The sequence below is a fragment of the Mustelus asterias genome, unplaced genomic scaffold (assembly GCF_964213995.1).
Source record: "Mustelus asterias unplaced genomic scaffold, sMusAst1.hap1.1 HAP1_SCAFFOLD_1422, whole genome shotgun sequence".
Lineage (NCBI taxonomy): Eukaryota > Metazoa > Chordata > Chondrichthyes > Carcharhiniformes > Triakidae > Mustelus > Mustelus asterias.
In genome coordinates, this window is record NW_027591367.1 from 57,129 (window position 1) to 69,942 (window position 12,814).

At 52.9% G+C, this 12,814-nt stretch overlaps 1 protein-coding gene across 1 annotated transcript in view; it reads right to left on the minus strand.

Annotated features, from left to right (window-relative positions):
- LOC144488262 (complement C2-like) overlaps positions 1-12,814 on the minus strand; it is a 56,407-nt gene that overhangs the window by 34,948 nt on the left and 8,645 nt on the right. The window contains exons 2-4 of the mRNA XM_078206303.1: positions 8,706-8,918; positions 7,062-7,244; positions 4,119-4,292 (exon numbers count right to left, since the gene is read on the minus strand). Coding sequence (XP_078062429.1) covers positions 4,119-4,292; positions 7,062-7,244; positions 8,706-8,918 — 570 coding nt within the window. The remainder of the gene's footprint in view (positions 1-4,118; positions 4,293-7,061; positions 7,245-8,705; positions 8,919-12,814) is intronic.

Below are 12,814 nucleotides of genomic sequence, written 5' to 3' on the forward strand. Positions count from 1 at the left end.
ATCCCCCTAACCTTCACATTTTGAGACACTAAAGTACAGTTTACCATGGCTAATCCACTAAATCGACACATCTTGGGACACTAAGGGGCAATTTAACACAGCCAATCCACCTACCCGCACATCTTTGGGGTGTGGGAGGAAACTGGAGCACCCCGGAGGAAACCCACGTGGACATGGGGAGATCGTGCAAACTTCACACAGTGACCCAAGGTGGGAATTGAACCCGGGTCCCTGAGGCTGTGAGGCAACGGTGCTAACCACTGGGCCAGTGCGCCACCCCATCGCCACCGTGCAGCCCCATTTCTGTGGGTTTGGAGTCACAAGTAGGCCAGACCAGGTAAGGGCAGCAGATTTCCTTCACCAAAGGACAATAGCAAACCAGATGGTTTATGCCATTCTACAATGGTTTTGTGGTGATCACTTCTGACACTAACTTTTCAGTTCCAGATTTATGAGATGAATCCCACCATATATGGTGGGATATGATGAACCCTTGATGCCAGGGCATTAGCCTGGGCTTCCGGATTGCTACTGTAGTGAATTTGCACTATGCCCCTCAATCTTTCTGAATGGAATCTTGCTTCATCACCCTCAACTTACAAATCTGAGTGAAACCCTCCGCCAAATCATGCCTTAGCGACTGGTGTGGCCAATGGGAGTGGAAGAAATCCTCAGCCCATCCCTCCGATCAAAGATGTCAAACAAATGAGTATTTTTCTTTATTTACAGGATGCGGGCATCGGAGGTTGGGCCAGCATTTATTGCCCAACCCTAAATGCCTTCCATTTAAATTTGGCTACGACTCGCCAACAGATGCACCATAGAAAGAATTCTTTCTGGTTGTATCACAGCTTGGTATGGCTCCTGCTCTGAAAATGCTGGGAAAATCTCAGCAGGTCTGATATTTGTGGAGAGAGAAACACAACCACAGAAACTACAACAGGTTGTGAATGTAGCCCAGTCCATCACGCAAACCAGCCTCCCATCCACTGACTCTGTCTATACTTCCCGCTGCCTCGGAAAAACAGCCAGCATAATTAAGGACCTTTTCTCTTCCACTTTCTTCCGTCGGGAAAAAGATATAAAAATCTGATGTTACGTACCAACCAACTCAAGAACAGCTTCTTCCCCGCTGCCATCAGACTTTTGAATGGACCTACCTCACGCTAAGTTGATCTTTCTCTACATCCTAGCTCTGACTGTCATTACATTCTGCACCCTCTCCTTTCCTTCTCTATGAACGGTAAGCTTTGTCTGTACAGTGCGCAAGAAACAATACTTTTCACTGTATCCCAATACATGTGACAATAATAAATCAAATCAAATCAAAATTTCAGAGGGTGTTTGACCACTCTCTAGTGGATCTGGAGTCACATAGAGACCAGACCAGGGAAATGACATTAGCAAAGTGGATGGACTTTTACGATGATTGATAATGGTTTCACGGTCAGATTTCTATCTAATATAATTTAGATTTTACTATCCGCCGTGTTGGAATTTGAACTCGGGTTCTCATAACTGACCAAGGGTCACCCAGAACCAAAACGTTGGCTGTGTTTCTCTCTCCACAGATGCTGTCGGACCAGCTGAGATTTTCCCAGCATTTTCTGTTTTCGTGTCCCCCATATCCTACCCAGGGTTCTGGATTACTGGTCATGTGACAGTGCAACTATGCCAGCGCCTCCCCTCAACCTGAACCTCGATGAAGTGGGATCGACAGTGTTGAGGGGTGCTGCACTGTCAGAGGTGCCATCTTTCAGTTGAGGCAAAGACCCCATCTTCTCACTGAGGGAAGTGTTAAAATATCCCACTGCACTAATTCAATTTGAGGGTGGGAGGTGCCGGGGGGGGGGGGGGGGGGTGGGGAGTTCTCCTTAGAGATCGGGGTCAATATTAATCCCTTAAAGCAGATGGGGCTTGTTTGTGTTATTCACTCACAGGGTTACAGCATCTCTGGCCTGCATTAAGGGATCGACTGTATTGCAGCAAAATCTGCCGATGATATGATGATGGGTTGCAGAACAAGTTTTGAGGAGGAAATAGTCTGCAAAGGGATATAGGATATAGATAGTGGTGCGGTGGTAACTAGCAATCCAGAGGTCCAAGCTGTTCTTCTGAGAACACAGTTTCAAATCCCACCCCAAGGTAGAATTTAAAATCGGTTAACAAACCTGGAATACAAAGTGAGTCTTGATAATGGTGACATAAAATCATCATCGATTGTCGCAAAAACCCATCTGGTTCACTAATGTCCTTCAGGGAAGGAAAACTGCCGCCCTTATCCGGTCTGGCCTACATGTGACTCCAGAGCCACAGCAATGTGGTTAACTCTTAACTGCCCTCCAAGGGCAACTAGGAATGGACAATAAATGCTGGCCCAGCCAGCGACGCCCATGCCCCACGAATGAATTAAAAAAACTTTGCTGTGGGTCTCGAGTCACATGCAAGGCCAGACCAGGTAATCCGGCAGATTTCCTTCCCTAAAGGATATCAGTGAACTAGATTGGTTTTTTTTACAGCAATCTCGCAGTTTTTCTGATCATCATTATCGAGAGGGATTTTCTTCCAGATTTATGAGCTAACTGATGGGATTTGTACTCAAAACTCCAACTTGTTGCCCCAGTTCTCTAGATGACCAGGCGAGTAACCTGATAACCATCATATTCCTCCCTTGTCCCCTCCCTCCGACCATCTGGTCATTGTCACATTACTCTTTTGCAGTGTGGTACCCAGACCCTCTGGCTCAGAGGCAGGGACATGACTGCCCCACAGGACCACTTTCGAGTCGTTTGCTTCCTTTTATTTGCCTAATATTTGCTCCTTATAAGGTGAAAAAATCTCACGTGGGGCACAAGCACTGGCACAGAGCAGTTGGGCAGAGTGGTCCATATTACCAATGGGATGCCATGTCACGCACCAGTGGCGGGATTGGGAACAGGTAGCGAGCTTCCTTGCTCCAGTGACTGAGATGGATCCCAAGGAACCATGCAAAGAACAAAGAAGAGTACAGCACGGAAACAGGCCCTTCAGTCCACCGAGCCCGCATCGACACGATGCCTTTTTTTCAACTAAAGACATTTTGCTTCTATGTGGTCTGTATCGCTCTATTTCCTGCCTATTCATGTATTTGTCAGAGATGCCTCTTAAACACTACTATTGTATCTGTTTCTACCACCTCCTCTACCAGTGCGTTCCAGGCACTTACCGCCCTCTGTGTAACAAAAACTTGCCTTTCACATCTCCTTTAAACGTTCCCCTTTTTACCTTAAATCTGTGTCCCTTAGTAATTGACATTCCTACCCTGGGAAAAAGACTCCAACTATCCATTCTTTCCAGGCCCCTCATAATATAGGGGGAGGCCTACTGGTATTATCGCTAGACTATTAATTCAGAAGCTCAGTTAATTTTCTGGGGACCCGGGTTCGAATCCCACCACGGCAGATGGTGGAATTTGAATTCAATAAAAAATATATCTGGAATTAAGAATCTACTGATGACCATGAAACCATTGTTGATTGTCGGAAAAACCCATCTGCTTCACTAATGCCCTTCACAGAATATGAAAGTGCAAAAGTGGCCCTTCAGCCCATCGAGTCTGCACCGACGCATCAAATGACCTGATCTGCCCACCTTATCCCATTTGCCAGTACTTGGCATAACATTCAAGGCTATGGGCCCAGTGCTCATCCAGGTACTTTTTAAAGGATGTGAGGCATCCCACCTCCACCACCCTCCCAGGCAGCGCATTCCAGACCGTCACTACCCTGAGTAAAAAGGTTTTTTCTCAAATCCCCCCCAAAAACCTCCCACCCCTCACTTTTAACTTGTGTCTCCTCGTGACTGACCCTTCAACTAAGGGGAACAGCTGCTCCCTATCCACCCTGTCCATGCCCCTCATAATCTTCAACACCTCAGATGGCACATTTCCTCCCTTTAGGGATGAAATCTGCCGTCTCCTGGTCTGGCCTACATGTGACTCCAGAGCCATAGCAATGTAGTTGACTCTCAACTACCCTCCGGGGGCAACTAGAGATTGGCAATAAATGCCTGCCAGCCAGCGACACCCATGTCCCAATAAAAGTTTTTGTAAATGTTGTTTAAGTCTAGTTGATACTCACGCTGACAGTTGGGCTCACTTCCTGTCCAAACCTTCGACTCCAGGCACTCTCTCTTGCTCGATCCCACCAGCGCTAGGCCACCGTTGCAGGCATACTCCACCTTGTCACCGATTCCGTAGCTCGTTCCGGACTTCCTGCCTCCTGGCGGGATCCCAGGATGTGGGCAATATTGTGCTTAAATAGACGGAGAACTTATTGAAGGGCCAGACACAACCTCGCAGCGATCAGGTATTTCAAAGCCAGGATGGCAAACAGGCCAGGCAGAAACTTCCTCCCCCAGAGGCCGCGTGCCTTCCATCCTGTGAGTTCCAAAAGGGCGGAATCCCTGATGGGATAACTCCCAGCTCACGCTGAAGGAAGTCGCATCGGAATTTCAATCATGATTCTGGTCCAGCAAAGGGTTTTCATTTAACCCTCATTCAATCTAATTGCTGAACCATTACAAAAATTGAATTGAAAAGATAAACTGTTCAGAAACACAGCATCAGATGAGGCCATTCAGCCCCTCGAGCCCGATTCTGGGAATACTGTGAGCAGTACCAGACACCACACTTCAGCAAGGATGTGTTGGCCTAGGAACGGGACACATGTCCATTTTGCCAGGCTGCTGCTTCGATTCCCAACCATTAAATCATGAGATTGGACAAATTAGGGTTATATTCTGTCAATTTTATAAGTTCAAACAATGATTTAATCAAAGGTTTCACGATATCAAGGGAGATGCAATGGGGAAAGGCAGTGTGGGGGATGCAGGGAGAGATATCAGTGGAGTCAGGGCAAGAGCTGCGGCCGGAGCGATGGCGGCCGGGAGGGGAAGGGGACGGGGGGAACGGGGCGGGGGAGGGAGGGGGGTAGGGGGACGGTGGGGGGGGGGGGAGGGAGGGAGGGGGACAGGGGGTGGAGGGAGGGGGACGGGGGGGGGCGGAGGGAGGGGGATGGGGGGGAGGGAGGGGAACGGGGGGGGAGGGAGGGGAACGGGGGGGAGGGAGGGGGACGGAGGGGGACGGGGGGTGAGGGAGGGGGATGGGGGTGAGGGAGGGGGACGGGGGGTGAGGGAGGGGGACGGGGGTGAGGGAGGGTGACGGGGGGGAGGGAGGTGGGACGGGGGGAGGGAGGGGGGGGAGGGAGGGGGACGGGGGGAGGGAGGGGGACGGGGAGAGGGAAGGGGAGGGGGACGGGGGAGGGAGGGGGATGGGGGGGAGGGAGGGGAACAGGGTGGGGGAGGGAGGGGAACGGGGTGGGGGAGGGAGGGGAACGGGAGGAGGGAGGGAGGGGGACGGGGGGAGGGAGGGAGGGGGACGGGGGGAGGGAGGGAGGGGGACGGGGGGAGGGAGGGAGGGGGATGGGGGGAGGGAGGGAGGGGGATGAGGGGGAGGGAGGGGAACGGGGAGGGAAGGGAGGGGGAGCGGGGGGAAGGGAGGGAGAGCGGGGGGAAGGGAGGGAGAGTGGGGGGTAGGGAGGGGGAGCGGGGGGTAGGGAGGGGGAGCGGGGGGTAGGGAGGGGGAGCGGGGGGTAGGGAGGGGGAGCGGGGGGAAGGGAGGGGGAGCGGGGGGGAAGGGAGGGGGCGGGGAAGGGGGGGCGGGGGGAAGGGAGGCGGAGCGGGGGGAAGGGAGGGGGAGCGGGGGGAAGGGAGGGGGCGGGGGGAAGGGAGGGGGAGCGGGGGGAAGGGAGGGGGAGCAGGGGGAAGGGAGGGGGAGCAGGGGGAAGGGAGGGGGAGGCGGGGGAAGGGAGGGGGAGCGGGGGGAAGAGAGGGCGAGCGGGGGAAGGGAGGGGGAGCGGGGGGAAGGGAGGGGGAGCGGGGGGAAGGGAGGGGGAGCGGGGGGAAGGGAGGGGGAGCGGGGGGAAGGGAGGGGGAGCGGGGGGAAGGGAGGGGGAGCGGGGGGAAGGGAGGCGGAGCGGGGGGAAGGGAGGGGGAGCGGGGGGAGGGGAGGGGGAGCGGGGGGAAGGGAGGGGGAGCGGGGGGAAGGGAGGGGGAGCGGGGAGCGGGGGGAAGGGAGGGGGGAGCGGGGGGGAAGGGAGGGGGAGCGGGGGAAGGGAGGGGGAGCGGGGGAAGGGAGGGGGAGCGGGGGAAGGGAGGGGGAGCAGGGGGAGGGAAGTTGAGAGTGGGGGGGGGAGGGGGAGCGGGGGGAAGGGAGGGGGAGCGGGGGGAAGGGAGGGGGAGCGGGGGAAGGGAGGGGGAGCGGGTGGAAGGGAGGGGGAGCGGGGGGAAGGGAGGGGAGCGGGGGAAGGGAGGGGGAGCGGGGGGCAGGGAGGGGGAGCGGGGGAAGGGAGGGGGAGCGGGGGGAAGGGAGGGGGAGCGGGGGGAAGGGAGGGGGAGCGGGGGAAGGAGGGGGAGCGGGGGGAAGGGAGGGGGAGCGGGTGGAAGGGAGGGGGAGCGGGGGGAAGGGAGGGGGAGCGGGGGGAAGGGAGGGGGAGCGGGGGGCAGGGAGGGGGAGCGGGGGGAAGGGAGGGGGAGCGGGGGGAAGGGAGGGGGAGCGGGGGAAGGGAGGCGGAGCGGGGGGAAGGGAGGGGGAGCGGGGGGAAGGGAGGGGGAGCGGGGGGAGGGAAGTTGAGAGTGGGGGGGAGGGGGAGCGGGGGAAGGGAGGGGTTGGGGGGAAGGAGGGTGAGAGTGGAGGAGGAGGGGGAGCGGGGTGAGGAGCAGTGGGTAGAGCGAGGGGAGGGGAGCAGGAAACGGGAGGATTCGAGTAGGGGTTGTACGAGGGGCAATATGAAGGTGGAGGGGTGTGGAGTCGGAGGAAGAATGGGGAATGAAGTCAGTCATGGGGAGTGGGGCACAGTGTAGACCAAGATCAGCGACGAATGGGGTAGAGTCTGAAGAGAGCCAGGACATTCGGGAGTGATGGGAGGAAACTGTTGCACACACAAAGGGCCCCGGGCCTTTGGAACTCCCTTCCACACAAAACAAAGCAAAACGGGTCCGGGAACTCTCCAAGGAGCACTTACATCCAGAATTGCAGATGGTCGTGGTGCCATTCCATCGGCCATTCTTCATACAGGTCCTGCGAACTGAGCCATGCAGCTCATATCCATCGTAGCACTCAAACGTGATGGTGCCCCCAATCTCATAGGAAGTGTTCACCGGCAGGAACATCCCATCTTCCAGTACAGGAACCGGACATTTAAACACTGGGGAGATAGGAATAGCTTAGAAAGGCTGAGTGGCCTGCCACCGATTGGGGAGGGGGTAGGAGAGAGAACGAGGGATGCACAGTGGCATTGGAAACCTCATGGATGAGCGAGTGTGTCCCTGAGGCGGGGGATCATCGAATTTGCTGCAGCATGGTGTCACAGTGGTTAGCGCTGCTGCCTCACAGCGCCAGGGACCCGGGTTCGATTCCCGGCTCGGGTCACCGTCTGTGCGGAGTTTGCATGCTCTCCCCGTGTCCGCGTGGGTTTCCTCCGGGTGCTCCGGTTTCCCCTCACAGTCCAAAGAAGTGCGGGTTGGGTGGATTGGCCGTGATAAATTGACCCTTAGTGTCAGGGGGACTAGCTAGGGTAAATGCATGGGGTTACGAGGATAGGGCCTGAGTGTGATTATGGTCGGTGCAGACTCGATGGGCCAAATGGCCTCCTTCTGCACTGTAGGGATTCTATGATGAATCACAGACAGTCACAGCACTGAGTTCAAATCCCACCAGGGCAACCAGAGGAGTTTAAATTCCATGAATTAAAAAGCCAGTGAATGTACCAGACTGTTGTAAAATTCCATCTCGGTTACCAATATCCCTCAGGGAAGGAAAGCAGCCATGCTGACCCAGTTTGAGTGACTCCAGACCCACAGCAATCCACCTCTTAGCTGTCCGCTGAGATCGTGGGATCAGGGCACAGTGTACAGAGGAAGGCATTCAGCCCATCGAGTCCATGTCAGTAGGTTACTCACTTGCACCCAATAAAAGGACCGGCGATGCCAGCACTTCTTCCAGAAGGCGGTGGTCCCATCACTTTTTTTTAAATTCATTCGTGGGACATGGGCATCGCTGGTTGGGCCAACATTTATTGCCCATCATAGTTGCCCTTGGACGGCAGTTAAGAGTCAATCATATTGCTGTGGCTCTGGAATCACACATCGGCCAGACCGGGTAAGGAGGGCAGATTTCCTTCCCTAAAGGACATTATTGAACCAGATGGGTTTTTCCAACAACCGACAATCATTTCATGGTCGTCAGTAGATTCGCAATTCCAGATTTTTTTTCTTGAATTCAAATTCCACCATCTGCCGCGGCGGGATTTGAACCCGGGTCCCCAGAACATTAACTGAGTTTCTAGCAATAGTCTAGCAATAATATCATTAGGCCATCGCCTCGGAGTATAAGGTGTTTCGCTCCAGATGATTCAAGTGACCCACTTGGAAGCAAATTCCATCACAGTCCCCAGAACATTAGCTGAGTTTCTGGATTAATAGTCTAGCGGTAATATCACTGGGCCATTGCCTCTCCATAAGCTCGCCTCCCCATCACTACCATGTTCTCCAGCATTTGGGGAGGGGGAGAGGAACAAATGCCAGTGCCACCCACACCTCGTGAAAGAGCAAAACAAGAAGATGGGAGAGAGAGACGCAGCGAAAGGCAGGAAAGGACGGTGTCTTACCTTTGCAAGTGGGAGTGATGTTTCTGTGGAAGGATCTGAACCAGTGCCCATGTTTCGAGCATTTTGCGCTGGGCACAGGGAATGGGTATTGCATGTCAGGACACTCGAACTTCAGAACGCTGTTTACCTCGTTGCCGTTGGATTTAGTCAGGGTGCCTCCAACAATGTGAACATTGGGATTGCAGGTCACATGGTCTCTTTGCTCGTCGTTTCCTGCAATGAGATTTAAGAATGTCACTCCACAAAGGGATGAGGGAGGTGGGAGATTGGAGAGAGGGAAGGCGGGAGGGTCTATTTCACTGCCTTGACCTCAAATTCAATCCCGAAAAAAAATCAGTCCCTGTCTGCTTCAAAGGTGAGGAAGTGGAGATGGCCGAGATCTTCGTGTTCCTTGGTATTCAGATCACCAACAACCTGTCCTGGTCCCTTCTTGCAGAAGCTGGAGTTAAGAAAGCCCACCAACACCTCTACTTTCTCAGGAGTCTGAGGAAATTTGGCACGGCTGCTACGACTCTCACCAATTTTTGCAGATGCATCCACAGAAAGCATCCGTTCTGAATATATCACAGCTTGCTGTGACTCCTGCTCTGACCAAGACGGCAAAAGGTTGTGAATGAAGCCCAGTCCATTGCGCAAACCAGCCTCCCATCCATTGACTCTGTCTACACTTCCCACTGCCTCGGAAAAGCAGCCAGCGTAATCAAGGGCCCCACGCACCCCGGACATTCTCTCTTCCACCTTCTTCCATCGGGAAAATGATACAAAACCAACTTCCCTGCTGCCATCAGAACTTTTGAATGGCCCTATCACACATTCAGCTGATCTTTCTCTTCACCCTATCGGTAACTGTAACAGTAGTCTGCCCCCTCTCCTTTCCTTCTCCCATGTGTACTCTATGAAGGGATGTTTTGTCTGTAACAGCTCGCAAGAAACAATACTTTTCCCAATACATGTGACAATAATAAATCAACTCAATTCAGAAAAGAAACTTGACTGACTTGTAGATTGACGGAATGGTTTCACGCAAAGGAGGTGGCCATTTGCCCCTTGTGTTCATGCCAGCTCTCTGTAGAGCAACTCACTTAATGCCACTCCTTTGCCTTTTCCTCGTAGCCCTGCAAATATTTTCCCTTGAGTTGGCTATCCAATTCCCTCTTGAATGCCTCAATTGACCCGACCTCCACTACATTCTTCATAGAATCATAGAATCATAGAAACCCTACAGTGCAGAAGGAGGCCATTCGGCCCATCGAGTCTGCACCGACTACAATCCCACCCAGGCCCTACCCCCCACATATTTACCCGCTAATCCCTCCAACCTACGCATCTCAGGACTCTAAGGGGCAATTTTTAACCTGGCCAATCAACCTAACCCGCACATCTTTGGACTGTGGGAGGAAACCGGGGCACCTGGAGGAAACCCACGCAGACACGAGGAGAATGTGCAAACTCCACACAGACAGTGACCCGAGCCGGGAATCGAACCCAGGTCCCTGGAGCTGTGAAGCGCATTCCCGATCCTGAGCCACTCGCTGTGTTAAAAAGGTTTTTCCTCTTGTCGCCTCCGTTTCTTTTCCCAGTCACCTTATACCTGTGCCCTCTGGTTTTCGATCCTTCCAGCAATGGGAATGCTTTCTCCCTATCTTCTCTGTCCAGACCCCTCATGGTTATTGAGCACCTCCATCAAATCTCCTCTCAACCTTCTCTTCTGCAGGGAAAGCAGCCTCTCCAATCTCTCCATGCAACTGGCGTTCCTCACCCATGGAACCATCCTTGTGAATCTTTTCTGCACCCTGTCCAACGGCTTCAGCTTCGCCAATGCCTCCAATGCAATGAGATGTCTAATACTGGGGGGCATGCACTCCAGGTGAGAGGGGGGGAAAGTTCAAAGGATATGTGATGGGCCAGTATTTTACACAGAGAGTGGTAGGTGTCTGGAACACACTGCCAGGGTGGTGGTGCAGGCAGATACGATAGGGGCATTTCAGGGGCTTTTAGATCAGCACATGAATATGCAAGAAATAGAGAAAAATTGGCCGAGGGCGGGCAGAAGGGATTAGCTTAAATTGGTGTCATGTTCGGCATTACATTGTGGGCTGAATGCCTGTGCTGTACTATACTGTTCGATGTAACCTCTCTGAAGTGCAGTGCACTGGGCTGTTGAAGTCAAACCAATGTTTTATCCAGGGTTAGAAAAGCCACCTGAATTGAATATGCAAATTTACACCATCCAAGGACAATTATTTGATTGGTGCTTAACAATTAGAGAAATTTGCATCCCAAACTCTTCCCTATTTCCCCATTATAGAATGATAGAATAGTCCAGCAGAAACTCCGGCCATTCAGCCCATCAAATCCACAAGCCACCGCGTCGAATGGCAGCTCCACTGAGCCCTTTCATAATTCATGGAATAATAGAATCCGGACAATGCAGGAGGAGGCCATGAGGCCCATTGAGCCTTCACCGACTCTCCGACAGAGCGCCTTACAAAGGCCCACCAACCCCCCACCCATCCTATCCCCATAACCTCATATATTTACCCCACTGATCACCCTAATCTACATATCTCGGGACACCAAGGCGAAATTTAGCATGGCTAACCTACACATCTTTGGAATGCAGGAGGGAACCTGAGAACCCGAAGGAAACCCGTGCAGACATGGGGTGAAGTGCAAACTCCGCACAGTCACCCTAGAATTCTGTTCCTTGTGAAGTGCAAACTCCGCACAGTCACCCTAGAATTCTGTTCCTTGTGCTAGCTTCCTTTTTAATATAAGGCTGCTGTAACAGCAGTCATACCAGCGATAGGCAACCTCGACTACTAAGTGGGACTCCTTCATCTCAATGGGCTGCAATGGTCACTATGACCCGAATAACATTTAAATAACGCATTTACCCGGCTACTCCCCCTAACCTACACATCTTGAGACACTAAGGGGCAATTTAACATGGCCAATCCCCGTAGCCTACACATTCTTGGACGCTAAGGGGCAACTTATCATGGCCAATCCATCTAACCCCACACTTGTTTGGAGTGTGGGAGAAAACTGGGGCACCTGGAGGAAACCCACGCAGACATGGGGAGCATGTGCAAACTCCGCACTCATCCAAGGTCAGAATCGAAACCGGGTCTCTGGCGCTGTGAAGCTGTGCCACACAAAATATCAATTGTTCCTTACAAGAGCATTTTAAAACCACTGATAGCGCTGTCACCTGTTCTGCAAAGGTGACAGAAAAGGTTGCGGATTTGAGCCGCCGTGCAGGCCGGATGCATAGGTGCCATCGTTCCAGACGTCCTTCTGACTGGTGGCAGGATTTACAATGAACTTCACACTGTCCGTGACAAACTGTAAGGACCCACAAGTGGCAGTTAAAAGATGCTGTGGTGGTGTTGGATGGGTTGGAATGTCAGGGAGGGATTTTCATTTATATAGAACCATTCACATTCTCCAGATATCCCAGAGTGCTTAGCAACCTATAAAATAACACAGCAGCTAATTTGTACACAGTAAGTTCCTATTTACAGTAACGTGACAATGACTGGATCATTTGTATTTTTGAGCAGCGTTGATTGAAGGATGAATATTGGTGAAAGGCAGAGAGAACTTCCTTGCTTTTCTTCCAACAGTTTCACTGGGGGAGGTTTTATGGCCTTGCTCGTTCCAAAACTGTAAAACCCCGCCCGAGATCAACGGACCTTTCCATAGTCTGCCCTTCACCTGCTCCGGTTCCCATGGTGGGCAGGGGCGGTAAAATTCCAGCCAGTGTGTGTTTTATGTTGGGTCGCCCCCTGAGACAGCAGGTGGAGCTTCAGTTTAGCACCTCATCTGAAAGACGGCACCTCTGACAGTGCAGCGCTCCCTCAGCACTGCTTAAACACACGTGCTGACAGTGTCACCCATTGAGCCAAGCTCACGTGTTGGCCAGAACCATACAAATTATTCCAGTCTGACAGATGAGTGGGGACCAAGAGACACGGGTTTAGGCTGCATGCAAATAGGAATCCACTGGATGTTCGATGGTTCTTGGTTACTCCAGAGAGTAGTCAGGATGGCAAATGAAAATTGGCCTTTATAGCAAGATAGATGGGCCATAAATGTCTTGCTGC